Source organism: Phyllopteryx taeniolatus, chromosome 5, assembly GCF_024500385.1.
Source record: "Phyllopteryx taeniolatus isolate TA_2022b chromosome 5, UOR_Ptae_1.2, whole genome shotgun sequence".
Taxonomy (NCBI): Eukaryota; Metazoa; Chordata; class Actinopteri; order Syngnathiformes; family Syngnathidae; genus Phyllopteryx; species Phyllopteryx taeniolatus.
Genome location: NC_084506.1, coordinates 17,820,295 through 17,846,374, shown reverse-complemented (window position 1 = coordinate 17,846,374; position 26,080 = coordinate 17,820,295). Strand labels below are relative to the sequence as shown.

At 40.0% G+C, this 26,080-nt stretch overlaps 2 protein-coding genes and 1 long non-coding RNA gene across 3 annotated transcripts; 1 reads left to right on the top strand and 2 right to left on the bottom strand.

The window, feature by feature from the left end:
* The first annotated feature begins 240 nt into the window (after window positions 1-240).
* Window positions 241-5,279, top strand: fam174b (family with sequence similarity 174 member B). The gene is made up of 3 exons (XM_061773297.1): window positions 241-846; window positions 2,186-2,317; window positions 3,385-5,279. The coding sequence occupies exons 1-3, from the start codon at window positions 578-580 to the stop codon at window positions 3,386-3,388; spliced, it is 405 nt and encodes a 134-aa protein (XP_061629281.1). The 5' UTR covers window positions 241-577; the 3' UTR covers window positions 3,389-5,279.
* Window positions 633-3,437, bottom strand: LOC133477929 (uncharacterized). Its single transcript, XR_009788521.1, has 2 exons — window positions 3,306-3,437; window positions 633-890 (listed from the first exon to the last, which is right to left on the bottom strand). It is a non-coding gene; the product is annotated as an uncharacterized LOC133477929 (long non-coding RNA).
* On the bottom strand, window positions 4,769-26,005 carry st8sia2 (ST8 alpha-N-acetyl-neuraminide alpha-2,8-sialyltransferase 2). The gene is given in 7 exon segments (XM_061773293.1): window positions 4,769-8,816; window positions 8,818-8,947; window positions 13,758-14,051; window positions 18,505-18,762; window positions 19,566-19,703; window positions 20,351-20,398; window positions 24,266-26,005. Coding segments are annotated over 7 exon segments (1,491 nt in total). The 5' UTR covers window positions 24,706-26,005; the 3' UTR covers window positions 4,769-8,633.
* Window positions 26,006-26,080: the final 75 nt, after the last annotated feature.

The window sequence follows — 26,080 nt, the reverse complement described above, 5'->3', positions numbered from 1 at the left end:
TATATATATATATATATATATATATATATATATATATATATATATATATATATATATATTTTTTTTTTATGAATGTAAAATATGTACCTTGGCTGAGTTATTCAAATGGCAGCATTTCAATAAGGTGCCATTTCGTTCAGATGCTGAGTGCTGACGTGAAACCGGTGAGGTCAGTCGGGGAGGTTAGTAATTCCGAGGCTCCCGTGAAGGCGTCACCGGGCTACGCACTTTACAGAGCAGGAACAAGAGGGCCGGTCTGTTGAGCGTTTCCGGAGGAGGCGGATAATAATCCCAACCTTCCCATTCCTAATGCGAGCACGAAGGTATTGCCTCCAACTCGCCTCATAGGAAACCGCTTTTCGGAATGCAATTCAACTTAAGATATTGAAATTCATTGTTCGTTTGTCCTTGTCGAGATGTACATTATTGTGCCTCGGTTTCTTTATTGTGTGAAATAGCAAAAAAAAACAAAAAAAGTAATTCCAACCTCTCGTGTATAATGTGACAGCTGTCGCTGCGTATGTGCCATTTCCATTTTTTGGGGGGAGAACTATCACCTGTATTCCGTTGAGGCTCCATGGCGACATTTTATTTCGCTCTAGCGATCACCGCGGCGGCGTTTTGGAGAGTCCAAGGTGAGCCCCGAACTCTGTCTTCCTCTCCCTCCTCGCCGTCGAACACGACCTCATCAGCCGTCAACCTCCGCAATGACAACAGCACCCAGGCGGCCATCGGATCCCCAACTTCGACCCTCATGACGTATCTGCCCACGCTCAAAGTCATCGTGATTTTCACCTGCGTGTTGACGGGCGCTCTTATCACCTGCCTGCTCGCCAAAGTGGTCAGGTAAGGATGGCAAAGACAGTCATCAAGCCCTTCACATCCTTGGCCTGCAAAGACTTTCAATATTAATGTTTATCATCAACAACAAAAGTGTGATCTTTGAGCAAAATCTACTTCCTGCGCGAGATAAAGACTTTCAAATCATTCTTGGGGATTACTGTCGAACATGAGAACCTTCTCAACGTTTTTACTATAATTGATAAGCGCAATAATCAACATTTTATAGTTGACCAAAGCGTCACTCGTTTGTCGCTCCACTTCATCTGTACTGTTTGGCCCTTGCTGTTGACATTCGGTGTCACTGTGAAAAAGGTTGTAGCATTTGGTAGTTTTGATGAAAACGGGTTTTCCTCTCACTTCCTCCTCCTCCTTCATTTTCACAACTGCACCAACATGTTACAAGTGAGAATCCTCGTGAGGAAAATGGAACAGTCCATTGGATGAGAAGCAAAAGGGGAGTGCAGTTGAAACGGTCATGATAAATTAAACATTTGCACGTGTTTTTAAGCATATGAATTAACAGTGAAACAATAAAAACATTCTTTAAGACAGAAAACTTCAATCACTTTTTTATGAGATGTAGCATAATTAATATAAATGACAGGAAAATGTGTGTTTTTCCCCATCGTTTTAATACGAAGCATTATAAGTCTTCTGCTCTCTCCCCTCACACTTGCCTCACACCCACTCCCTTGATTTTGTCATCTAATCTCAAATCGGGATTTAACCTGTAAACCGTCACAATCTCACAAATTCGAGAACTCGAACTGCTGGGCTGCTACAGTATTTTGTCACTTTCAAATTCATGCTGTGCACGGGATTGACCGACCCCCCCCCCCCCTCCCGTGTCTGCCAGTTTTGGGCCTCGGGCTGTTTGTTTGACACTCCCCATTTTATAGGTTGTTTGTGCGAAGGCTCACTTGACTCAACTACCAGCATGTGATTGTGTTTACTCCATGTGACATTAGGGGATGTCAGAAGAAAGGCCAGGGTCTGTTGAACCATCTTCCTGCAAATACGGACTGCTAGCTAAACCTGATTATTAACATTGTATTTTTAATGATACAATACAACGACAGAAGTGAAAATTATTGTTTACCTTTGATCTGTCATGTACAGTGACTTGAGGAAACAAAAGTAAGGACTTTTATGTTCTAAAGTTCCTATCGCCAAAGTTTCAGAGATGAGGATCTAGGACCTCTGAGTTTGATTCTATATGAGCAAACATACAAATTCAACTCGTGATAAAACAATATCTTTCCACCACTCTAAGTCATAAATTTACAGTTTTGAGCTGTAAGATCATTAAAAATGTCATTTATTATATTGCTAATTATTGCAGATCTGGGAGGAGAATCAGAAAAACCCGGAAGTACGACATCATCACGACGCCCGCTGAGCGAGTCGAGATGGCCCCCCTCAACGACGACAATGACGACGAGGACGACTCCACTCTATTTGACGTCAATTACAGGTTTGCTCTTTAAACGGGAGCTCTTGGTTTACACTACATCAGCCGTATGGCCGAATATAGTCAGGATAATATCTTGCATAAATAGAACGTCTAATGCTGACACACCGAGCGACGCGACCGAACGCCACTGAACTGTTGCGGGCTTCTGCAACTAGTTTTCACGAGTGGCTGACTGTCGGCAACTCGTTTTGCTGCGGTTCGAACTTTGAATCGCACGTGAACAGCATCGCGAGGTCACGAATGTAACACCCAATCAAAAATGCCATGTTGTATCGCATAAGCTTTCACTGCAAAAATATTGTTTCGGGTGCCAAGCCAGAACCAGCCGGCTGCTGTACCAAAACACTCAATACAGCACAGGAAATATATTGTTTTACAATAATACTTCACTATATTCATAATTTCATATGTATCTGTGGCTAAAAAGCAAAGTGTGGAGAGTCTCTGTCACATAAATGCCCAAGTGCTGTCAATGAATGGAACTACCATTGCCAACAACCTCTCAAGTATCCCCACCCTCTCTTTTATTTCTCGGCCGTTTCTACTATTACTAAATAATGGCTACAGCGGCCTTTGCAATTCAATTGTTCCTTGACAATCGCTCGGCGTGCCTTAAACACCACACTATCACAGCGAGTAACATCGCTTATACAACTTGTAAAAGAATATGCTGGTTAAAAAAAAAAAGCCTTTTAGTCTAGCTCCCGTTGACCTAATTTGTAATTTGTTCAACATTATTCATCCCTACGGGGTTATCAGAGGCATTTTAATAAGAGAAGATCTCAACCTTGGTTCGGCAAAGTAGAAAACGCCCTTCAGTGGATGTTGTCACACGCACCGAAAATATGTAACTTGGATCGGCACAAACAAACTACGGTTGTAGAGAAGCAGTTCAGATGTGATGTTGACACAAGGCTTCACCCTTCCGTCCTTTCAATTGTCCCACGCGTGGGCGCTTCCGCAAGGGAAGATACGGCGTCCTGTTTACCTGCCGTTCCTGTCTAACCCGGTTGGCTGTCAGACGGCGAGTAAAACCTCAAGTGACACACTTCTCTGCTTTCTCGCAGGTAAATTCACCACGGAGTAATATTTGACAACGTTGTTTCCCTCTGGATCGACTCATGTGACGTCTCGTGTTTTGTCTCCGACGACTCTTACCGGTGACTTGTTGAATCGTTTCGCTGCACTTCACAGGGAAAGAACATGTTGTTGTTGATCTGCTTTTATCATACACACACTGATACAAGCTTTGCCATATCTTTGATCGAGAGCCGCTGAAAGCTATACGCGAAACACTATCAACAATTTGTACACGCATTTTTTACTTGACTTCCATGCCAAATATGTCTACTAACCAGTCTTTTTGTGCACATAAGGCTCACTGTTATTAACTCATTCAGTGCCAGCCCTCCCAGTTAACATGGATATTTGACTTCTAAAGCAGTCAGTGGCACTGAATGTGTTAAAGATTGGCTAAGCCTATATATTTTTTTTTATTATACTGTACATGTGATCTTTCTAATTTACTGCTGTAGCTTACATATCTGAATAATAAAATTGCTATATTTTGTACTGTATAGCTGTTTATGTATGTCAAATCTGTTATTCAGCCAATTTAGCGGTTATATATTTTCAGGAAGTTATGACCATATCAAGGCCCCGTGTCTTTAGTATTTTGAGTTCAAACACTAAAAATGTGATTAAATCATTGCAAAGAGTGGTCGGTGTGTTAAGTGTATGAATTGAGAGGTATAAACCATATTGTGTTCAAGCAAATTCATTCAAATACATGAAACTTTCATAATGGGTTTTTCCTCATCTATATAAGACAGGTTTAAGGAACTTTTCACTTTAGAAAACAAGCTGTAAACACTGTAGTATTGTTTGCCTAATAGCATAATTGCCCAAGTTATTTTTAACAATATCAATAAAAAATACGTAGGTACATAGAATAGAAATGATTTCTTCTTTATGTCTGTGTGGATTGTCATTCATCCAGGTCACGGTGATCCGAAAAGGTTGAATCGAGGCAAATGGACATTTCTTGTTTGTTGTTTATTTATTTATATATATATATATATATTTAAGAAAACGTTCAAATATGACTTCGGCAACTATACTATTCAGCTAACAATGTTTTCTTAATCTGTATAAGAAGTGAGTGAAAGCAAAAATTAAAGTTTAAAAACATAATTCCCTTCTAATTTGATATTTGCTTCAGTTTAGTGAACGTGTTCCCCAAAATGTTTCTGATTGATTATAATGATAATTGATTAAAAAAAAACAAAAAACGAAACAATGTGAAACGCAGCTGCTTTCTTACTCTTTTGAAGTACAGACATTCACATGTCGGCTCTGAAAATATAATTTTAATAACTGACCTTATATTTTATTCACATTGACGCCAAACAGTTTTTGTCCTATTAAGCTATTTCTTTTCTTGAGAAGCTATAGTTTTATCAAATTCAAAATGCTTTAGTGGACATTTATTGTCTGTTTTTGAACATACAAATAGGAGTGCAGGGTTGAATGTCTGACAAAGTTTATAAATGTTTTATATTGTGTTTACTGTTGATGGGTTTTCATACACAACCACTATTCATTCCAGTATTGTGTCATAGTCAAATCTATATCTGAATGTACAGTAAATGTGAAGTGGATTTGCTCAATGATGCCACGTTGTCTCTAAAACCGGGAGAGGGGAAAGAAAAACAAAAAAACCTGGTCATCCAATGAATCTATTCTGGGATTTCATCTGAACAGAATCATCTGCTACCTTTAATACTTCTTGTAAAACAATTTGTTATGATGTGATCTTTTTGAAGAGTGTAGCAAATTTCGTTAACCCTTTTAATGGAGTTTTAAGGCATCCCTGCTTGGTTTCCAAAATAGGATTTTGCAGTGTCGCCACAATGGCCTCCTGTTTCCAGGTCTGTGAAATAAAAACACCCTTTTAACTGTCTCTTGCTTTAAGACATTCTTTTTTTCCATGACAAAAATACATTCATGTTGTCATAACTGAACACTTGAAATGTCCTTGAGTTAAATTCCGATTCAGAAAATAGAAATACATCAGTTGTTGTTGAACATGTGTCAGGAAAAGCATGCAAAGGTTAATATTGTTTACTGGAATTCTGACAATACATAAATGTGAATGGGGAAGAAAAAAAAAAAGCAGCAGGACGGCAAGGCTCGCAAACTGCGCCATTAAATGAACTTCCCAGAATCTAGAATCTGTCTGTTTTCCACGGGTTCCGTGTTATTCATTGCCCCCAGACTGCTGACATCTGCCTTCTCTATTCTTAAGTTAATTTTTAGCACCATGAGGCACATCCTGTCACAATAACAATTACTTTTTTGTACACTTAACATGTTTGGAAGTGCATGGCTTTGCTGCAAAGCACTATGTATATTGAATACAGTACAACTGTGTCCGCTTAATGAGGGGATGGAGAACCTTCACGGCCTTTGCTAGGATAAAGGTTCCCTATCCCTGACATAAATTGCCTTGCAAAAAAAATAAATGAATAAAGCTAGATGCTAGTGGCAAAAAAGTGCCTTCTTTAACCCTAAAATAATAGATACTGTACACTCTTTATTCTCTACAACTCAGTTACATACGTTTAAATATTTTATTTGGACATTCAGATTTTTTTGTTTTTTTGTTCTTCCTTTCCTAAGTGTGTTAGTTTCAGGTAGGCAATTCAAACGTGTAACACTTTTACAAGAATATCCTGTCTAGAAACCCCTTAACTAATTTCTAAACATTCTGTGGTTATGAAGTAGTATTGTGACCACTGATAAGATTATAACAAGTTGTGACAACTGTAAAATTATAACACTTACTGTTCTCATCAGATTACTTTATATCATACTACATTAATCCCCCAAATGCTGCTTTTTCCTAACATTACCCTCATAAAATGACTTGTTTTTGTAATATTTCCACTTTGTCATGTAATGCAGCATTTTTTCCCTCTAATATTCCAACTTTATTGTTGTCGAATTCAGACCCCCCCCCCCCTCCCCTCCAATATATCAGCTTTACTGCTCTAAATTACAACTTTTTTGTGCTATGACAACTTTATTGTAAATTGAGGAAATTCCTTTTAATATTCTGACATTTTTTACTCCTTACGGCTTACTTTAAAACTTCCATACTTTTTGATGAAATAAAAGAATGAAAAAGGGTATTGATATTAATACTGATTAAAATGTCATTAAAAACGTTCAGTACTCACTTTTCAACTTTTTTTTAGTACCACTTTATGCTTGCATTATACTTTTCTGCTATTAGGACTATCGTAAAAGTATGAGTTTGTATAATATTACGACGATATTTTGAGAAAATGTATATTTGTTTTTCTTGCCAAATTTTGCCTTCATGAATATTTTTCGCCTTTCATAGTACCGTTATTTTCTTTTCAGTGTGGTCCTAATACTACTCGTTATGTTATAGCCCATCATTACCTGCTTAAATACTGTACATTGGTTTCAGGCACAACAACAACAACATTAATTCACCCCAACCCCCCCACATAAGCACACTAAAGTGATTCCTTTATCATCTCACTGTTAATTAAGTTGCGTTATTCATTTAAAGCACATAAAGGGACTAAATTCTAAGAATATATACCTTGTACATTCATTTTGATAATTAGATTCTAAGAGCTGGTGTTCTTGACAATCTTTTAAGTGAGTTGACTATTGGTTAAGTCTACACAAACAGGGCTGTGTGGACAGCTGCTACACTCCTACTTTGTTTCTCAGGGAGGCGCGATATAATACTACATTCTCCCTTTTCTTCATTCGGCTCCCGAGGTAATGCAACGTGATCCCTTCGACATTTTGGTCAGGCACAAAGCTGTGAAAGTAGGGAACTGTTTTGAAAAGACCGTCTTTTAAAGAAAAAAAAAAAAAAGGTAAAGATTTTGATTGTGGTTTTAGTGCTTCTATCTTGTGGTGCAAACTGTAAACTGCAGGAGCAAATTATTTTCTAATCCAATCTAAATATACACTGGGACGGATGGGGTCCTCGGTTTATAATTGTCCAAGGTAAAACCGATTAATTGAGGTTACGGACGGCATGCAATAACTGGTCACGAGACACAAGAAGGCACACTCAGTTACCGCCATACTGGTTTTCATTGGATTGGTTTGTAGTTATGGCCTGGAAGTGTTTTTCACACAAATAGTAACTGTTGTTTTGACTTGCTTTTGCGCGTTCCAACATTCGGGTTGTGTCGCCGCTGTAGGACTCCAACTGCGTCATAAACCGAGGACTTCCTGTACTTCCATTCAATGAGTTAAGACTGACAGTGATTTTGACAAGTGGTACGCGGGCTCCCTCTAGTGGGACACAAAAAAATAATCTTTGTCTTAGTATGGTTCAGTTGTATTTAACGTTAAATTCAATACACTTGCATTGAATCTCTAAGTACTGTTTGTTTTTAAACATTTATTTATGCGCAATTTTTATTTAACTTATGTGTAATACATTTTAATGGAATCATTTATTTTCCTATATTCAAGCACAGTATTGATGTCCAAACTGCAAAATGTTACATTGTCTTAAAACATAAGATTGACTTTTTAGGAATGAAACATCTGTTTTGTTTTTGATGAAGGCCTACTATGCTGCTGCATTTTAATGTTGGTCATGTTATTTGAAGATTTTTAAATTTTTTTTTTTTTTTTTTTACGTCGTGTAAAATGTTTGAGAACTGTTAAGTTAATTAAGGGATATGATTTCATATATTGGCGGCACAGTGGCCGACTGGTTAGAGCGTCAGCCTCACAGTTCTGAGGACCCGGGTTCAATCCCCGGTCCCGCCTTTGTGGAGTTTGCATGTTCTCCCCGTGCCTGCGTGGGTTTTCTCCGGGCACTCCGGTTTCCTCCCACATCCCAAAAACATGCATTAATTGGAGAGGAGACTCTAAATTGCCCGTAGGTGTGAATGTGAGTGCGAATGGTTGGTTGTTTGTTTCTATGTGCCCTGCGATTGGCTGGCAACCAGTTCAGGGTGTACCCCGCCTCCTGCCCGATGACAGCTGGGATAGGCTCCAGCACGCCCGCGAGCCTAGTGAGGAGAAGCGGCTCAGAAAATGGATGGATGGATGGATTTCATATATTCTCATTCATGACTTATACCACAATTTTAGTCAACAACTGCTTTGTAAATTTAACATCAAAAAGAGCTCGGGATAGAAAAAGGGTCACGCTGCACTTACAGAAAATTTGTTCAAAAGAAAGTTGATATTAAAGTAGTCCACATGCTCATACCAAGAACTGTTTCCATGGTGATATTCCACTCTTCTAGTTCTTTTGGCTCTCCTTCTGCGGTCCTGCCTCAGCATCGCAGCTCCCGGTGTGAAGCCGCAGCGCCCCCTGTCGGTGCAAAGCGTTGAGAGTCCGAAACTCCAGAGGCATGGTGTGCGGGCTGGAGCTGGAGGTGTACTCGTATTTGAGAGTGTCGTAGTAGTGGTACTTGACCGCTTTGGCCCTCCGCGTCGTGGGGGAAAGGCCAAAAGCCGTAGAGATGGATCTCCTCGCAGAAGCGGGTCGCCATGGTGTACATGAGGAGCCCTGTGGTCGGACGCTTGATGTGGACCTTGTTGGTCAGCCAGTATCTATAAACAAAGACGGCAATTTAATAACTGTAGCTACTAGCTATACAAGAAAGTGTGTTAAGAACAAAAAATAAAAAACTTTAAAGTCTGTAGTGTTTCTAATTAGCCAACTCAGAGCATCTCAAAATCTGTATCCCAGGTACGCACATATCCACGCAACAATCGATAGTGATGTATTCATTTGAACTGCTTGGTGTCATTTTCAATTAATTGATGCGCCTGACCTCTAATAGGGGTTTTGTAATTGCGTGTAGATGCCACAAAATGGAAGCAAAGCACTTAAAACCTTGAGGATCGTAAAAGCATCAACACCATGCATCTAGCATGTACACAATTATGAACCCATGTTACATAAACAACTGTGTTTATTAGAGAACATTTGAACAATTCAACACAAACAAACCACCTTCACATGAGACTCTTCAATAGAGTTAGCTAGCATATTTAGCCTAAATATAACCCTAGCATAGACTGACGTGGCACTCATGCGCACCAGCACTTTACACTAATAGTATAAGTCAGTCAACTCACCTTTTGGCATTTACACACAATAAGAAATGTTAGGGAATTCAGGGAAATTGTAACGGCAAAGGAGGCTACAGGGACTATGAGTAGCTGCATCAAGCAAGAAGCAGAAACATACTTTCACTTTTGACTGCTCCTGAAGTGCATTGAAGAACCGGCAACAAAACAGGACATCCCAAACACACAAAAAATAAAAAATCCACAATCAAGGAATTACAACACCAAAATTCTACCAGATGGCATCATAGTTCACTATACAGTTCTGGAATAAATGACGAGGCAACAACAAAGTTATCAAGTTTGTTATTTTAGTATTTATAGGCAAGTATAGGCAGGTGTGTTTGAGTAAAATTATAATTTGTTTGTTTTATTTTATAAACTACTTACAAATACAGAGGATAAAGAATATAGTATATGACTGTGAGTACCTGCTATATTGTCTGTCTACATGGGTTGCTGCACCATTTGATTTGAGGCTTACAACACAACCACATAAATGCTAATCATTGCCTGTTAGCATTAGCCTCAAGTAGCAGACTAAAGGCTAAGCTAAAGAATAAACAGCTTAAAGCTTCTTTTTTTGGAAGAGTATTTACTGATTCTATGAGACACTGCCATCATACAGCGCTTTTATCTCAAGTTTGTGCTTGCAAGTCAAAGCAAAAAATAATAATAATCAGTTGAGCGACGGTTCGTATCTCGAAAAACTCGTAAGTCGAGTCATTCGTATCTCAAGGCGCCACTGTACAAATATTGTCATTTAGAGCTTTGATTCCCAACCAGTGTGCCGTGAGAGATCGTGGGGTGATTTTTTTAATTTCACTTTAATTGCTCAGAAAATTATTTATCCACCACAAATGATATGATGCTCAACTATTTATGCCAGCTACATGTAGTGACAAGCAGAGCAATTACATACTCATCCACCAGATGGCAGAAGGTACATAATTTCCCATGTATCCACTTTTTGTGCCATTTTTGTTTAGTGGCGTGATGTGAGCACATTTTCCAATGTAAAATATGCATACATCATAAAATGGTCATAATATCAAAAAAGGTCCAGTGTTGTTTTTTTTCCCTCTTAATTCCCCCCCCCCCCCCCAGAGCTGTACTGTATATCATTTCTCAAATTTGTATAAATCATGAGAGGTAGTGTATTTTTTTTTTTAATCAGCAAAATTTCTTTGAAAGTAAACCATACACACACAGAAACATTAGCACACACACGCAGTTCACAGTTCATTACAGAACCTGCGGGCAGCCGGGCATTTGGCACATCCTTTATGTTGTTTACTCAGAGGTTGTGTGTTATTCATAGCAGTTCGTGTGCCATGAAAGACACACACGCAGGTTGAAAATCCAATACCACACTAGCAGGTAATTTGGAATTCTGACAAGCGGGCAGGAAGGTCTAATTACCTCCTCCAAGGAGGCTCTTGTTTTTGCCCTGCCACGTATTTTTGCTGAAAACATATGAGGGGATTTTAATTGAACTCAGTGCGTGGCCAGAACACATGGGTCAATATGACCATACAGCGCCTTCTAAAGTATCTTCCTCAGAATCACTCAGTCATCATGAAAATGAAGCAGAAAAAGGAAACTCTGAGGTCTAATGATAAGTGACCAAATATTTGCACACATACCACAATGATACATCTCTTAAAATAAGTTTTCCATTTTATATATATTTTTTCCCATGGCTGTTTCATGTATGTGATTTTCAAAGGGGGAGATTCATCCATTCGGTTTCACACGTCGCTATTGTTCTTGATCAGACGAACTGGAGTCGCTCTTGAATAATCTAGTCCCAAGTGTTGCGATTGATTATGGATGGTACAGGAACACACTGAAATGAGTTGTGCTATAAAATGTTCTATTACTCTCACATGTTGTCATCTGACTTTTTAGTGGTGCAGAGGAGCCGCTTGTTTAATGTGTATGTAATTTAACTCGGATTCAAGGGATACTCACAAAAATGATGTTGGAATTTCAGATGTGGATTTTGCATACAATAAAAGGTTCACTACTTTGCTGGTATATGCACACTCAAAGTTGCATAGCTGATTGTTTAGCGAAAAATATTGGCATTTTGTTGCACTCTATGCACTTAAGTGCACTAGGCACATAAGAGCTGATGCTTGCTGAAAAATGGCAAGGTCAGGAAAGCACTTATTTCACAGCCTTATAGAAAAAATATTTATATATTTTTGGCTTCCGTCGACAAGAACATTTCAGGGGAGTGAAAGTGCTGAGCACACAGACGGTTAATGGCAAAAGTCGTGGTGCGCTTGTTAGCGGGGCTATGTCAAATAGCATCATTTAGTATCTGACCAGAGATGTTTTTTTTCTTTAACGAGGCGAAAAAATGAAGGCTCCCCAGCAGTGTGCTCATCATGAGAAAGAGGCAATGACAGAACCATGAAAAAAAACGTATCAGGTCTTCATAACAGCCAGAAGGCGATGATGATGGATTGAAATTGTTAAAAGAAATCTGTGGCCAGCTTGAAAGTAAATCAACACAAATAATAATCGAGACAACAACACAAAAAGAGTAGACTGAGAAAAGCGTGGTCATTATTTGCAGTATTAAGCAAGTCTCAACGTCAAGCAGAATCATTTAAACCACAGGAAATCGATCGAGTTAATGAAATTCGGATTGCGGCTCAGTCAACAAAGGTCACAGATATTCGACTCTGAAGACCCAATTCAAGGAATAGCTTTGGCATTTTAGAAAGCATGAAAAGAGAAGACTGGTGGTAAAGCTGGCAAAGATAATAATGCTGCTGTTTTGATCTATACAGTCGCCCAGTGCATATTCATTTGTCTGTCCGTCCGTCAGTGTATTCATCCGTTGATTTGTTTTTGGGACCTATCTTCTGTTGTTTGCTAAAAACATCTATTCACTGTTTTTGTGTTCAGCCATAAAAGTTGCCGCGGTGTGATAGCATCTTCGTGTTGTTGTTAGGTTTAAAGCTAAGTTAAAGCTAAAGCTAAACTGTTTCTGCATCTCTCGGGATGCAGTAACTAACAGCGTGTCGTCTACTTTGCTGTTACATTTTGCCTGTATTCCCTAATAATGACTTAACACTGTGTAAAGTGCTAGCGCGCATCCTGTATTTGTTTGTCCATGTGTGACGTCGCGTCCGTTTGTGCTAGCTGTTATTTAGGCCAGTATGCCAGCTAAGACTATTGATGAGCTTCACGTGAAGGTTGTTTGTATGTGTTGAATAATTAAACAGTCCGTGTAAAGTGACAATAAATGTCTTCTAAATTTGACACATTGTTGTTAAATCAAGCCTTTGTCTCTGTTCTCAAATGCTGTGGGCGTGTCCACTGAATGGGTGAAACCACGCCCCACTGAAAAATGGATGCTACTTCGTGTAGCATGTTTCTTATGCCTAGACATCCCTACATGTTTAAAATATATCAGTTTAAAGCCTCCACCAGGTCATCGTCGGGCTTTTTGACACCACGACTACAACGCCAGCTCAAAGTCCTGGTCTATGTTGAACTTGTTTCTTTTTTTCTCCAGAGCATGCGCACACTCACAGCTGACTGACAACAAGGCACTCTAAAGCGGCCACACCAGTGGACTATCAGAAGGGAAGATGCATTTCTGGGTTGTAGCCATAGCTAGCTCGCTAACTTCATGTCACAATTGCGCCAGATAACCATTGATGTGAATGAAGGCGCTCAAGTTCTTACAAAGTGGGGGAGGTCACTGGGCCCCATTTTAGCCACACCCAATAAATTAGAGAAACTGAAATGGTGAAATCAGTTTAACGCTTTATCTCCACAATTCAGTACTACACAGTTCTCAGTTTTTGCCCCATCTCAGCAATTATCTTCAAACGCGTATAATGTAGTTAGAAACTGAATTCATTTTACAGGGTATTTAACCACTGAATAAAGTTGTTTATGTAGCATGGGTTCATGATTATGTACATGCTACAAGCATGGTGTTGATTCTTTTTGATCCTTGGTGGTTCTCTGTATAATGAATGAATGTCTTCTGTTGTTTTTCGAATGTTATTTAGAAATACCACCAAGCACTTCCGTTTAATTCTGCTCAATCTATTGTCAGGGACTCGCATAGCTCGGGATTACTGTTTTATATTTTTCCAATCTGATCTCACATTTCGCTTGTGACCACAAAGAATCAGAGAAGCCTTGTCGTATTGTTTTCCCCGAGCGTTTAAAATTCAAAACAAGTACTCGGGCAGGAGATTGGAGTTTCTCAGCTTCTTCATTACGCTGCTGCTTCACATGCCGAGCGGCACCTTACCCTCTGACGGCGTGCAGCAGGCGCAGCGAGGGGAATGCGGTGCGTACGTCCGCGGTGTGCTGCAGGATTAGACGCAGGGCCCACTCCACGCGCTCCTCTCCCCCTTTGGCCATGAAGGCCGGGATCCACAGCACGCTGCCGCTGAGGCTCTGAAGCCGTCGCACGAAGCGCAGCCGCCACTCGTCGTCCGCGAGGTCCTGGAACGCTCGCTGCACCACGGAAGGGTTCATGGTCACCAAGTTGGTACGATGCCCCACGTCTTGAGAGTATTCCTCCACTGGGGCCAGGTTGCACCTTCAAACAAGGAGAGCTGAGTATTTGTACGTATGGATCTGAATCTTAAAGTGTTGTCAGTTCCTACTCAAAGCACATTGAGACCTGTGATTGGCTTGGGAGCCACCTCGATCACTGTGTTTTGCCCTACAACACTTCACTTTCTTGACTTTGCGGATGATTTCCACTTGTTCTGTGGTTTATTTTGAGTAATTCTACATATCGGTGAGACATACATTGGGTACGGAAAGTATTCAGACGCCCTTAAAATTTTCACTCTTTGTTATATTGCAGCCATTTGCTAAAATCATTTAAGTTCATTTTTTCCCTCATTAATGTACACACACCACCCCATATTCACACCTGGATTTGGGGATCCTCTGCCATTCCTCCTTGCAGATCCTCTCCAGTTCTGTCAGGTTTGATGGTGAACGTTGGTGGACAGCCATTTTCAGGTCTCTCCAGAGATGCTCAATTGGGTTTAGGTCAGGGCTCTGGCTGGGCCATTCAAGAACAGTCACGGAGTTGTTCTGAAGCCACTCCATTATTTTAGCTGTGTGCTTAGGGTCGTTGTCTTGTTGGAAGGTGAACCTTCGGCCCAGTCTGAGGTTCTGAGCACTCTGGAGAAGGTTTCCGTCCAGGAAATCCCTGTTCATCTTTCCTTCGATTGCAACCAGTCATCCTGTCCCTGCAGCTGAAAAACACCCCCACAGCATGATGCTGCCACCACCATGCTTCATTGTTGGGACTGTATTGAACAGGTGATGAACAGTGCCCGGTTTTCTCCACACATACCGCTTAGAATTCAGACCAAAAAGTTCGATCTTGTTCTCATCAGACCAGAGAATCTTATTTCCCACTATCTTGGAGTCCTTCAGGTGTGTTTTTTTTTTTACATTTTTTTTTTGCAAACTCCATGCGGGCTTTCATGTGTCTTGCACTGAGGAGAGGCTTCCGTCGGGCCACTCTGCCATGATGATGGTTGACTTTCTAGAATGTTCTCCCATCTCCCGACTGCATCTCTGGAGCTCAGCCACAGTGATCTTTGAGTTCTTCTTTACTTCTCTCACCAAGGCCACTGTGCTCCTAGGAACCTTAAGTGCAGCAGAATTTTTTTTGTAACCATGGCCAGATCTGTGCCTTGCCACAATTCTGTCTCTGAGCTCTTCAGGCAGTTCCTTTGACCTCATGATTCTCCTTTGCTCTGACATGCACTGTGAGCTGTAAGGTCTTACATAGACAGGTGTGTGGCTTTCCTAATCAAGTCCAATCAGTATAATCAAACACAGCTGGGCTCCAATGAAGGTGTAGAACCATCTTAAGGTTGATCAGAAGAAATGGACAGCACCAGAGTTAAATATATGAGTGTCACAGCAAAAGGTCTGAATACTTATATTATTATTTTTATTATAATATATATATTATTTCAGTTTTGCTTTTTAATAACTCTGCAAAAATGTCAACAATTCAGTTTTTTTCTGTCAATATGGGGTGCTGTGTTTACATTAATGAGGAAAAAAATAAACAAATGATTTTAGCAAATGGCTGCAACATAACAAAGAGTGAAAAATATAAGGGGGTCTGAATACTTTGCGTACCCACTGTATGAAACACTTATAAAACAGTTCAGTCTATACAAAATCAAGACCACAAGCGTGTCGAGTTAGGGTTGTTTCAATGAATACCATCTTATTTCACACTGAGTATGTCAAATTCTCAGATTCAAAGTTCATTTGGCGTGTCATATCTCCAGAACTGTAACAGATACAAAACAAAGCCCCCACAATATTCAAGTTTATATCTAGTTTCAATATATTTGTGAGGTGGAAAATCAGTATTTTCCAAATCATGACTGATAAACCCATTTTTTGTCATCACATGTGGACCTTCAGAGGTGTGTATCTACAAGCTGTATCTCAATAACTATAACAGCTTCAGACATGCTTTTGCTACCAAAATGTCCACAACAGCCTTATTTATATTCAACTTTAATACATTTATTGAATAAAAAAAAAAAATGGATATATTCAAAGTTACGGCTTATAAACTCATTTTTAGCTCTACCGAAAAAGTACCTTTTTGCTGTATCCCAAGGAATAGATAGAGACATGCGCTTGGTACCGAAATATCCGCACTACCCAACTTTATATTCAACTTTAGTACATTTGTAGGTCTTAAATTCAGTGCATTCCGAGCAAAATAGACACATTTTGGATGATATGGATTATTTTTCTTCTGAGCGGAGGTTTCACAAGGACGGCACACTGTCGGCTGTCAATGGTCTCCCATCTCCCGCTGCTGTAAAAACTGTACAAGGACCCCGAACACAGTCGGCTGACATTGATCCGTTCCGTTGTCTGACACGCACGCGACGAGCCGAGTCAATTCTTTGGCTCATTAAAGAAAAGCCGCATCCCTTTTGTTACAGCCGTTGCCGTCGTTATCATGCTGAACGTGTTGGTGAGAGTCATGACCTTTTCTCATCAGCATGCAGGAGGAGACAAGAGAAAAGACAGCATACAGTGTAGGAATAATGAAAAAAAAAAATGTAATAAAAAGGTTGTGGCCCTTTTTCAGCTAGCAATCAATCAGTTGGATGGGAGTGCTGACATCCTGCTTGCTGTCTTTACACCAGATGTTTCATACGGTGTTAGTTTGAGTCGCGACGGTCACAGAATACCAACCTGGACGCTTTTTGTTTGCATCTGCCATCACATTAGCATCACGGACAGATTTATAGTCCTCCATTGACAGGAAAAAATAGTGATGAATAGCGCAATCTGCCATTCCTGTGATTAAAGCCAAACACTAATCAGAGGCGGCTGATGGTTTCACGTACACACACACACACACACACATGCACGCACACACACACGCACGCACACACACACACACACACACAAACGTCGAGTAAATGAGAACAGGACCCCTGCGAGTGCTCAGCTTCATCTAAAATGCATGCACAAAATGTCAGTCTTGCATATAAGTGTGCTTTTAATTGCTCTCTGACTGATTATGGTGGATTTCAAACTTGAATTCATGATGGAAAAACAAAAAGACTCTTTAAAACGGGAAGCAGCCACTCCAAACCTGAATTAATTATTTCATCTCAATTACAGCCCAATTTTAACTTGCATGTTGCCTCGCAAGTGAGTCCAAGTGGAAACGTCCGCGTGTGACACGAATGGAGCAGAACCTCCAATGTCAACCAGCCCAAAGGTTCTTCAATTCGGAGTCCAAACAAATTTGTTTGGAAAGAAATATGCCTCTAAAGTCACGCAAAAGTTTCACATAAACTCATGTTAAATGGGAGTCAGCAAGTAAACTTCAGCTCTTCTAGTAGGCTTTTCCTGCCTTCTATTGGCATTCGGAAGGTTTTGTGCGAACACAGACCGCTATTTCAACTGTTCATAATTCCCTCCACCAAGGATGAACTTTCTGGCCATAATTCCAAATGTCAGTCAGCGTTAGCACAAAATGTCCAGGCTTCTGCTAGAAAGCAAAAGAAAATGTCAGGAATAGCCTACTAGAACATCTGAACTTCATTTTGGGTTAATCAGAGAGGTAGGTATGTGTTGTTTAAAATGGCTTTTAATGTGACTGGTTAATTCTGAAGCCATTCAGCCATATCCCCAGTTATAAGAGGGTGTGCACACTTGTGCAACCACACGATTTCAGTTTATTTTTTTGACTTCCTCTCTCAAGAAGATTTTTCTCAAATGAGTTACACAGGTTATAGGTCACATTAATGGTGGGAAAAAAGATCTTGGTCTCATTTTTTGATATTGCAAAAACTTGGACTTTGAAGAGGGGTGTGTAGACTTTATATACACTGTATACAATGTGTAGAAGTACTGTCATTTACGTTTCTGAGTGTTATTGTTGCACTTTACTTTCTTAAAAAGAAGACAAATATTGGTGTGACACTTTCCTCAAAAAAAAAGATCGAAGCCACAGGTGTCAAACTCATGGCCTGGGGCCAGATCCGGTCCGCCACATCATTTCACGTGGTCCGCAAAAGCAAATTAGGTGCATCGACTTTCATGATTCTTGCTAAAACGTGTACTAAAATTTCTGATTGTCAAATGTAACAAATAAACCAAACTCCTTTTTTGAGTAACTTGAACAATAGTAAAACTATAATCCTTGACTTCTAATTTCAAAACTATACAATTCCTTCAACTTATTGTATATATGTAATAATATGATGAGGGAATTATAAATTTAACACGGCCCTCTGAGGGAAACCGTAACTACAATGTGGCCCACAACAAAATTGAATTTGACATCCCTGATCAAAGCTGTCGTTTCATTTGAAATATCATCAAATTTCTTGTTTACGCAAAAGATACGCCGTTATTTTTGCATTTTATTCCCTTACAAAACTGAATGTGAACTAAATTACTAGCGATTTTTTAAATTGAAATGTCACTTGAAGCTCGTGGTGTTAATGCAGCCCGAGTCAAAGAAATACCTAATGACAAAGTCATGGGAGTCGATCTGCGGGCCGCAGCCGCTGTTGAGCAGGATGCCCGAGTTCCCCACGATGGCGCACAGTCGATGGTGCTGGTTCTTCATGGGTGACACGCTCGGCAAAAGACGGTAGAGGTTTTCTGAGATGTTTGTGGTGCTGTGGCGGTCGAAGACGTAGTGGACGACATCTCCGGGTCTCAGCGAGCCCTTCAGGATGGAGATGTCTCGCTCCGGGTCGAGGAATCTTAGGATGTTCTTCCTAGGGAACAAAAAAAAAACAAAACAGTGGTACCTCATCTTACGAGTGACTCAATTTAGTTTTGTGAGACACAAGTAGTCGTTTTTGAAATGCATCTGTGTGTTCCAGCCCCCCAAAATAACCAAGACGAAATGTTGTAACATGTTTTTTAATAACAAAAATAGCACTCCACTGTATTGGACTTTATAAAAATGTACAGTACTAACACATTGTAGTAGAATGTAAAAATTAAACAGTTTGTGCATCATGATTTCTTGGTTCAAGGCCGATTGACATTGAGCCGCTCCTATAGAAATACACGATACACGAAGAAGACGGTCACAACTAAGCGTCTCAGTAAATTGCAGTAATATTAGTTGTTTTTCGCTGTACCGTTTGTGTTAAAATAGCTGCTGCTTAAAGGTTAACAACCATCAATGCAAGTTTTGTTAGCCCATGGTTGGCTTTTTGAGTTGTGTGTTAGCATTAAGCTAGTGGACAGTATAACAATATAATCATATTCGTTGTGCTCTGCAAAAATTAACTAATATTTTTGCAGTTGGGTTAAGACGGTCTTCTTCTGTGTCGCACCATCAAATCTATAAGTAGTTATGGATCCTGCTGCCCCCTGGTGGCTAAGGCCCACACACCAAAAGGAGCAGCACAACGTTCATTGAATTGAAGCATGAAAAATATGAGCTGAAACTGCTTATTTACATTCTATTTAGGCATGTCATTACTGTATGTTTTAATGTTTCAGTACAATACTATAGCGTGCTATTTTTCTGATTGAAAAAAACAACAACAACATGTAATAAGGGTACCTGATGAGCTTGGACAGGGTCTTGTTGAAAGTCCAGCTGGATGATAGGAGCTTGGCGCTGTTAGTGAAGCCTGGGGGAAGGTGATTCATTTCAGCCCGTGTTGCCAACGAAGTGCTTTCCACGCGTGCTGCCGTCTTTCTACATGTGAACACAAGACCGCATTTGTTCCGTTTTATTTTTGTGAATTAAGCACAATATAACAGTAAGCCTGTGGGGTTATTAATGGTAAAAACACTGGAGGCTGATTTGAAGTGATACATTTGAAATGAGAGTGTTGGCAGGTCCAGCTATCGGTACCGCAGGATTTGGTTCATTTTATTCTCACACATAATTTCAGTTTAATTACCTACATCCATGTTATGAAAAGAAATAGCAGCGGCGTAAAAATGAGGCTCAAATGTGTTTAGTCTGGTTCGCTCTCATTTATTTTTAAAGGTAAAGTTGTGAGATGAGTTTGATATTTAAAAGTGTTTTTGGGATCTTAGTTTGGCGTATATTCAGGGCTTACTTCAAACTAATAATATAGGCAATTATAAACCTTTTTTTTTTTTTTTTTTTTTTTAAATGGAGAGTGAATACAGCGGCTTGGCAGGAATAGCAGCTGCCTCCTCCAAATAAACAGTAAGCAGATACTCGGTGAGAAGCACTCTCTGGGCTATTCGAGGCTGCCAACTGACAATTACATCCCAGTGGCAACCGGATTCCCATGAGCCCGGTGTGTATAAATCGCATCATGTATTATATAAGCAGGTGTGTACGCGCTGACGGATGATTGCATTACAGACCTTCGTGGTCTGGGGAAGAGCCGCTTCATCTTTGCCTGGTCGGTATTTCTACAAATACAGAAACAAGAGTTGTGACTTGAGTGAGAATGCTTAAAAAAATTAAAAAAAAAAAAATGGATGGATGAATGGGTGTTACTAAGCCACACTTGTAGGTCTTCACTGTGAGAACAAATGAAGGTGAAAGGCACACATTAAGCATGTATTTTTAGACCAATCCACCATGGGCCCATCGGCCGCAGTAATGAGCAGCCATGGAACACGAATGGAGCCGCGTTATATCGACTGGAGGCACACTGGTGATGGCGCTTGAATGTTCCTATGTGCTTTTGGATGTGCGTTTATGGGCCACTACATTAGGAACACATACAAAATAATGTAATCAGATCCAATACAAGAGCTGCAAATATTAAGATAATACAGGAAACACCGGCTATTCTGCTGCAAATAGTGAAAAAATTAGAGTAATTGTCACCCTCAAATTTTTATAATTACCTATATTAATATCTTAAACTGTAAATATATCATTAGTCTGATAGCATAATTGCCTAAGCCACTTTTAACTTACTGGCACAATATCAATCCAAATTACCAAGGTGCTAGTTATTTTTATTTTTTTACTGTACTTTATGTGTGCATAAGAGTCTCACTCATCCAGGTCACAGTAATCTGCTAAACTTGAATCGAGGCAATGACTTGTTGATTGATTTTTTTTTCTTGTTTTCCAAAAATGACGTAGGTAATTGCTACAAGGGTAACAATATCACAAACTATGATCCAATTTCAAACTCAAAATTTCAAACTCATTTTATAACCTATCCTGAGTTATTTGCCTAGAACTCGCCTACGTGTAAAATTATTTTTGGGCGCTATCTGGGGGCATCTTTGTGCTTGCTTTATCTAAGAAAAAAAAAGTGCTTTGACAGCATCTACAGGCAATTACAAACTTTTATGTGTGGTTGTCAATTGCAGATTTGCGCTATTCATGATCTAGATTATGATCTAGATCAGTGGTTCTCAAACATTTCACACCAAGTACCACTTCCAAAAATACATTTGAAGTACCACCAGAATGACCAACAATAAAACACAGTAGCGTAGTAGGCCTCTACGTTTAGCAACGAGGCAACAGTTTTTCTTTTAAAAGTATGTTCATTATTATTTTAATATTTTGCAGTTTGAACATTAACACTGTACTTAAATATTGGAAAATAAAAAATGTAATGATTAAATTAAAATTTATCGCACATAAGTTAAAAAAATAAATGTTTAAAAACAAACATTTCCAAAAGACTAAATGCAAATATATTGTACTTAAAAGTTAAATATAACTTAACAAATTCTAAAAAACATTCATGCCACTGTAACATTCTGCACAGTTTCAACATTGAATTCAGGGTTACGGAAAATACATTAAGAATGAATTCAGTAAATCTTTTATGTATCACTAGAGGGAGCCTGTGTACCACTTGTAGTACGAGTACCACACTTTGAGAATCACTGGTGTAGGGCATTCAATTTACAAAAAAATTGTATTAAAAATGTGCGCGTATGTTGCCTTCGCAACCTGTAACAATAGCAGTTGTCAAGACCGTATTTTCCTTTTTGAATCCGTTCCAGGCCCCCCCCCCCCCCCCCCCCCCCCAAAAAAAAAACTCTACATACACACGTAGCTCTCTGTAACTTCCGCAAACAACATACTTTCTTGGCACCAATTACTACTTTCCTATTAGCCAGGGCTTTGGCGCCATCTTGTGACATTGTCGGGCATTTCAGATTGCGGTTTTAATGTGTTTGCAGCTTGCTGCGCCTCATCATACTGAGGTCTGTTTCTGATATTTTGCTGTGCCTGTCTGGCACGAGCTTGATCCAGCTCTGGCGGAGTCACGCAGAGGCGAAGCCATCTTCCCCCCTTTTTACGACCTCCATTGTTGTAATTGTATGCAACTTCATTCAGGCGGCGGTCAAAGTGCTTCTTCTTCTTCATCCTCTTGTTTTCCCATGAGAAATCACAAGCCAATACAAGCTCATTCTGCTCCACCCAAAAAAAATAAAATAAACAGAAACAGAAATGTGAGCATCCTAATCACGGCCACTGCTAAATTAAGAATTGTTGCATGTGCAAGATGTAAGTAGGGCGCTTCACTCGGTGTGTGTGTATGTGTGAGTGAGACTGGGGTGATTTCCGCTGCACTGCTTCAAAATTCAATTCCAGGGGAAAGAAAAGAATGAAAGAGCAGCCTTTTCTTTTTCCAGTCCGTTGCCCTCTTTTCCTTTCTCGCTGTGTGTTGAAAAATGCAAATGTAGCTGCAAGACAAACAGCCGAACCCTTGGGGACCCGGCCGGCGTATGCCGCTCCTACATCAGCTGCGGCAGATGTACAAACAAACCACAAATATGCAACTTTACATAATTCACAGTTTGAAAAAAAAAAAAAAAAAAAGACTTCGAAAATAACAAACTCTGGATTTTGGGCTCTAAATAACAATATTTGCACAGGGGTCCCTTGATTTTACAAGTTCAAAGTTCCCATGACAAAATACTTGTATCCCAAATTATCTTTCCTCATTGAAATGAATGCAAATGCCAATAATCCGTTCCGCGGCACGGTGGCCGACTGGTTAGACCGTCAGCCTCACAGTTCTGAGGACCCGGGTTCAATCCCCGGCCCCGCCTGTGTGGAGTTTGCATGTTCTCCCCGTGCCTGCGTGGGTTTTCTCCGGGCACTCCGGTTTCCTCCCACATCCCAAAAACATGCATGAATTGGAGACTCTAAATTGCCCGTAGGCATGACTGTGAGTGCGAATGGTTGTTTTTTTGTATGTGCCCTGCGATTGGCTGGCAACCAGTTCAGGGTGTACCCCGCCTCCTGCCCGATGAAGGCTGGGATAGGCTCCAGCACGCCCGCGACCCTAGTGAGGAGAAGCGGCTCAGAAAATGGATGGATGGATGGATAATCCGTTCCAGTGGGCCCAAAAAAACACTAACACACTTTTTGTGTTTTAATAATAAAAAAAGAGCACTTTACAGCACTGTACTTTAAAAAAAAGATACAATAACACCACAATTAAATTGAATGTAAATAATTAAACACTTTTCAGATCATGATAATTCAATGGGCATCGTACTGCTCCTTCTTGTGTGTGCTCCTTGGCCACGCTTCTCCTCACTAGGGTCGCGGGTGCGCTGGAGCCCATCCCAGCTATCATCGGGCAGGAGGCGGGGTACACCCTGAACTGGTTGCCAGCCAATCGCAGGGCACACATAAACAACCATTCGCACTCACATTCACACCTACGGGAAATGTTTGATTTTTACATTCAAAAACACTTTCCTTGTTACGTAATATTAACATTTCTATAGATGATGAATTTTGGGTTTTTGTTTGCTGTAAGCTATAAACCAAATTATACATTTAAAACATTCTGAAATATTTAATTCTGAGTGCGTGTAGTGCATCTCTATAATGCCTTTCACTAGTTGAATTGAACTGCCTCACAAAATTTAATAAAACATATAGGATAAAAACATATAGCCATGTGAGTGTTGTTTGATTTATGTTTTGATAATCAAAGATAATCAGCCTGCTTTCATGGAGAACTACAGAAATCTGAGAATATTTAGTTGAGAAGCTAGAATTCTGAGAATTTGGACAACTTTACATGTAAACAAGGTCTCTAAAACCATGAATTGATGATTAAAATAGATGTTGACTAATTGATTAATTGTTGCACCTCTATTTGAGTGTATGAAAGAAAGAAAAAAACACCCAAAATAGGAATTTGGTTTTTTTGGGTGGTGGTGGGGGGATTAATTGCGTTTCCATTCATTTCATATGATCATCAGTGCTCAACCCTGAATGTTAGACACAATTGAACACACACACAAAAACACACACTGAGTGCCGGCTATACTCACGAGGCTTCTTGTTCTCGTTCTTGTTCCACTTGTGAGATATCACCAATGATGAGGAGAAGCACGAGTAGTGTGACGAAGAGGAAGAGCAGCGTGCGGGATGTGGGCGTCATGGTCCGGGCTTGGAGGCGGACTTGGTGGAGGTGTGGACCGCCGCAAGTCCGCCAGCAGGCATTCCGCCCCCCAGCCTGCCGCGCGTTCACCTTCCTCTCCTTCGCATGTCGACGTCTGTCCGTGTGGTGTGTCTCTTTGTTGTGATCACTGGAGCCCACCCACACATGCTGCAGTCCAATCTCTACGAGACCACCCCCATTCTCTTCCTCCGCCTTCTTCTCCAGTGGAAGCGCTAATTCCCCGGTCCAACTTTCAAAGCGGGCACCTCCAGAGGAGGGGGCAGGGGTTGGGGGGGGGGGGGGGGGGGGCGTAGATGATGTGGACCACATGCAGTCTTAAAGGAGCAGGTGGTGCAGCAGTTTTCGCTACTCATCCAGTCTTGTCACGAATTTTCCAGTTTTGTGGTGCCCGGGGGTGTGCCAACCCTTTGAGTGCCACTGGTCTTGACATACGAGTTTTTTTTTTGCTTTGACTTGAGAGCAAAAAAATTTCGATACGAGCGCTGTATGGTGGCAGTTAACTCGTGTCACAAAAAGCAGCGTTTTGGCAGATAACGAATACTTCTTGCCTTAGTTGAAGGTTACTGTCAAACTAAACATCAAACAAAGAGAATTACATGTTGCGTATTTAAAACAACCACACAATGTTGCCTTAACAATGCCCCTGCTAGTTTAATGCCAACACATACTCTAACGTAAAAACATGCAAACGTTTTTACGTTGCAGTATGTGTTAGCATTAAGCATAGACGGGCTAACAATTAGCACAGGTTATAACACAGCAGTCTTGGCCAGGCTTCCCTTGGGGGGGGGGGGGGGATCATTGGGTCTCAATGGGACGGACTTGGTTAAATAAAGGCAAAAACAAAACAAAAATGTACTTGTGATTCAAATTTGATGAGATCATAATGAGTACACTTTTTCAAAAATATATTTATTCATGCAGATCATTAGCACAAAGCAGTTGAATTAATGTGAGGCCCACTTGTCTCACTTTTTTTTTTTTTTCCTCTTTAAATGCAATCCAATGCTGAGTTTCAATGTCAACATGCAAATGTGAATTAATAAAATACATTTGCATGATAAGTGAAAAGCGCAGCAAAATTTCAGAATCAAGATGAGTAATTCAAATAGGCCGTAGCAAATTGTTTGAAGTAAAAGTACTCACTACTGTCTGAAGATGTCGGACGGGACACAAAATGCGGAAGGACTTTTATGTTTCTACCGAATGTAGACTATTACTTTTATATTTTTAAAATAACTGCTTTCGTTATTTCAATTTGTAAATGTTTTAAGTAATAAGCTCCAAGTTTTCATTCATTTTGTCATTTAAATTGTTTAAAATATCCATAAAATACATTTTATGATTTTTATTATTAGAAATGTGTACATTTTTACTTACACTTTTTGTGTTATATATTATTGAATGCTTTGCCCTTTTACATAACTCATTTTACACTTTTACTTAGTACAGTGCCGTGGAAAAAGTATTTGCCCTGTCACAAATTCTTAGTTTTTTTTTGCAGTTTCCCCACTTTAATGTGTAAGATCATCAAACAAACATAAAATGCAGATGTTGTGAATGGGGATTTTATTTAATGAAGTCATTATTATTTTAATCTGCCAATTCCCCTGTACATATTGTTAAATGCAAAGTTGGATAATATAAAAACATTTAGCCACTGAGTGTGTTTCACCATGTCCTT

Bases quoted from the DNA above. Each gene is read 5' to 3' on its own strand.
- fam174b (XM_061773297.1), top strand. From the start codon at position 578: ATGGCGACATTTTATTTCGCTCTAGCGATCACCGCGGCGGCGTTTTGG. The intron at 847-2,185 runs GTAAGGATGGCA...TAATTATTGCAG, and splicing joins CTGCTCGCCAAAGTGGTCAG to ATCTGGGAGGAGAATCAGAA.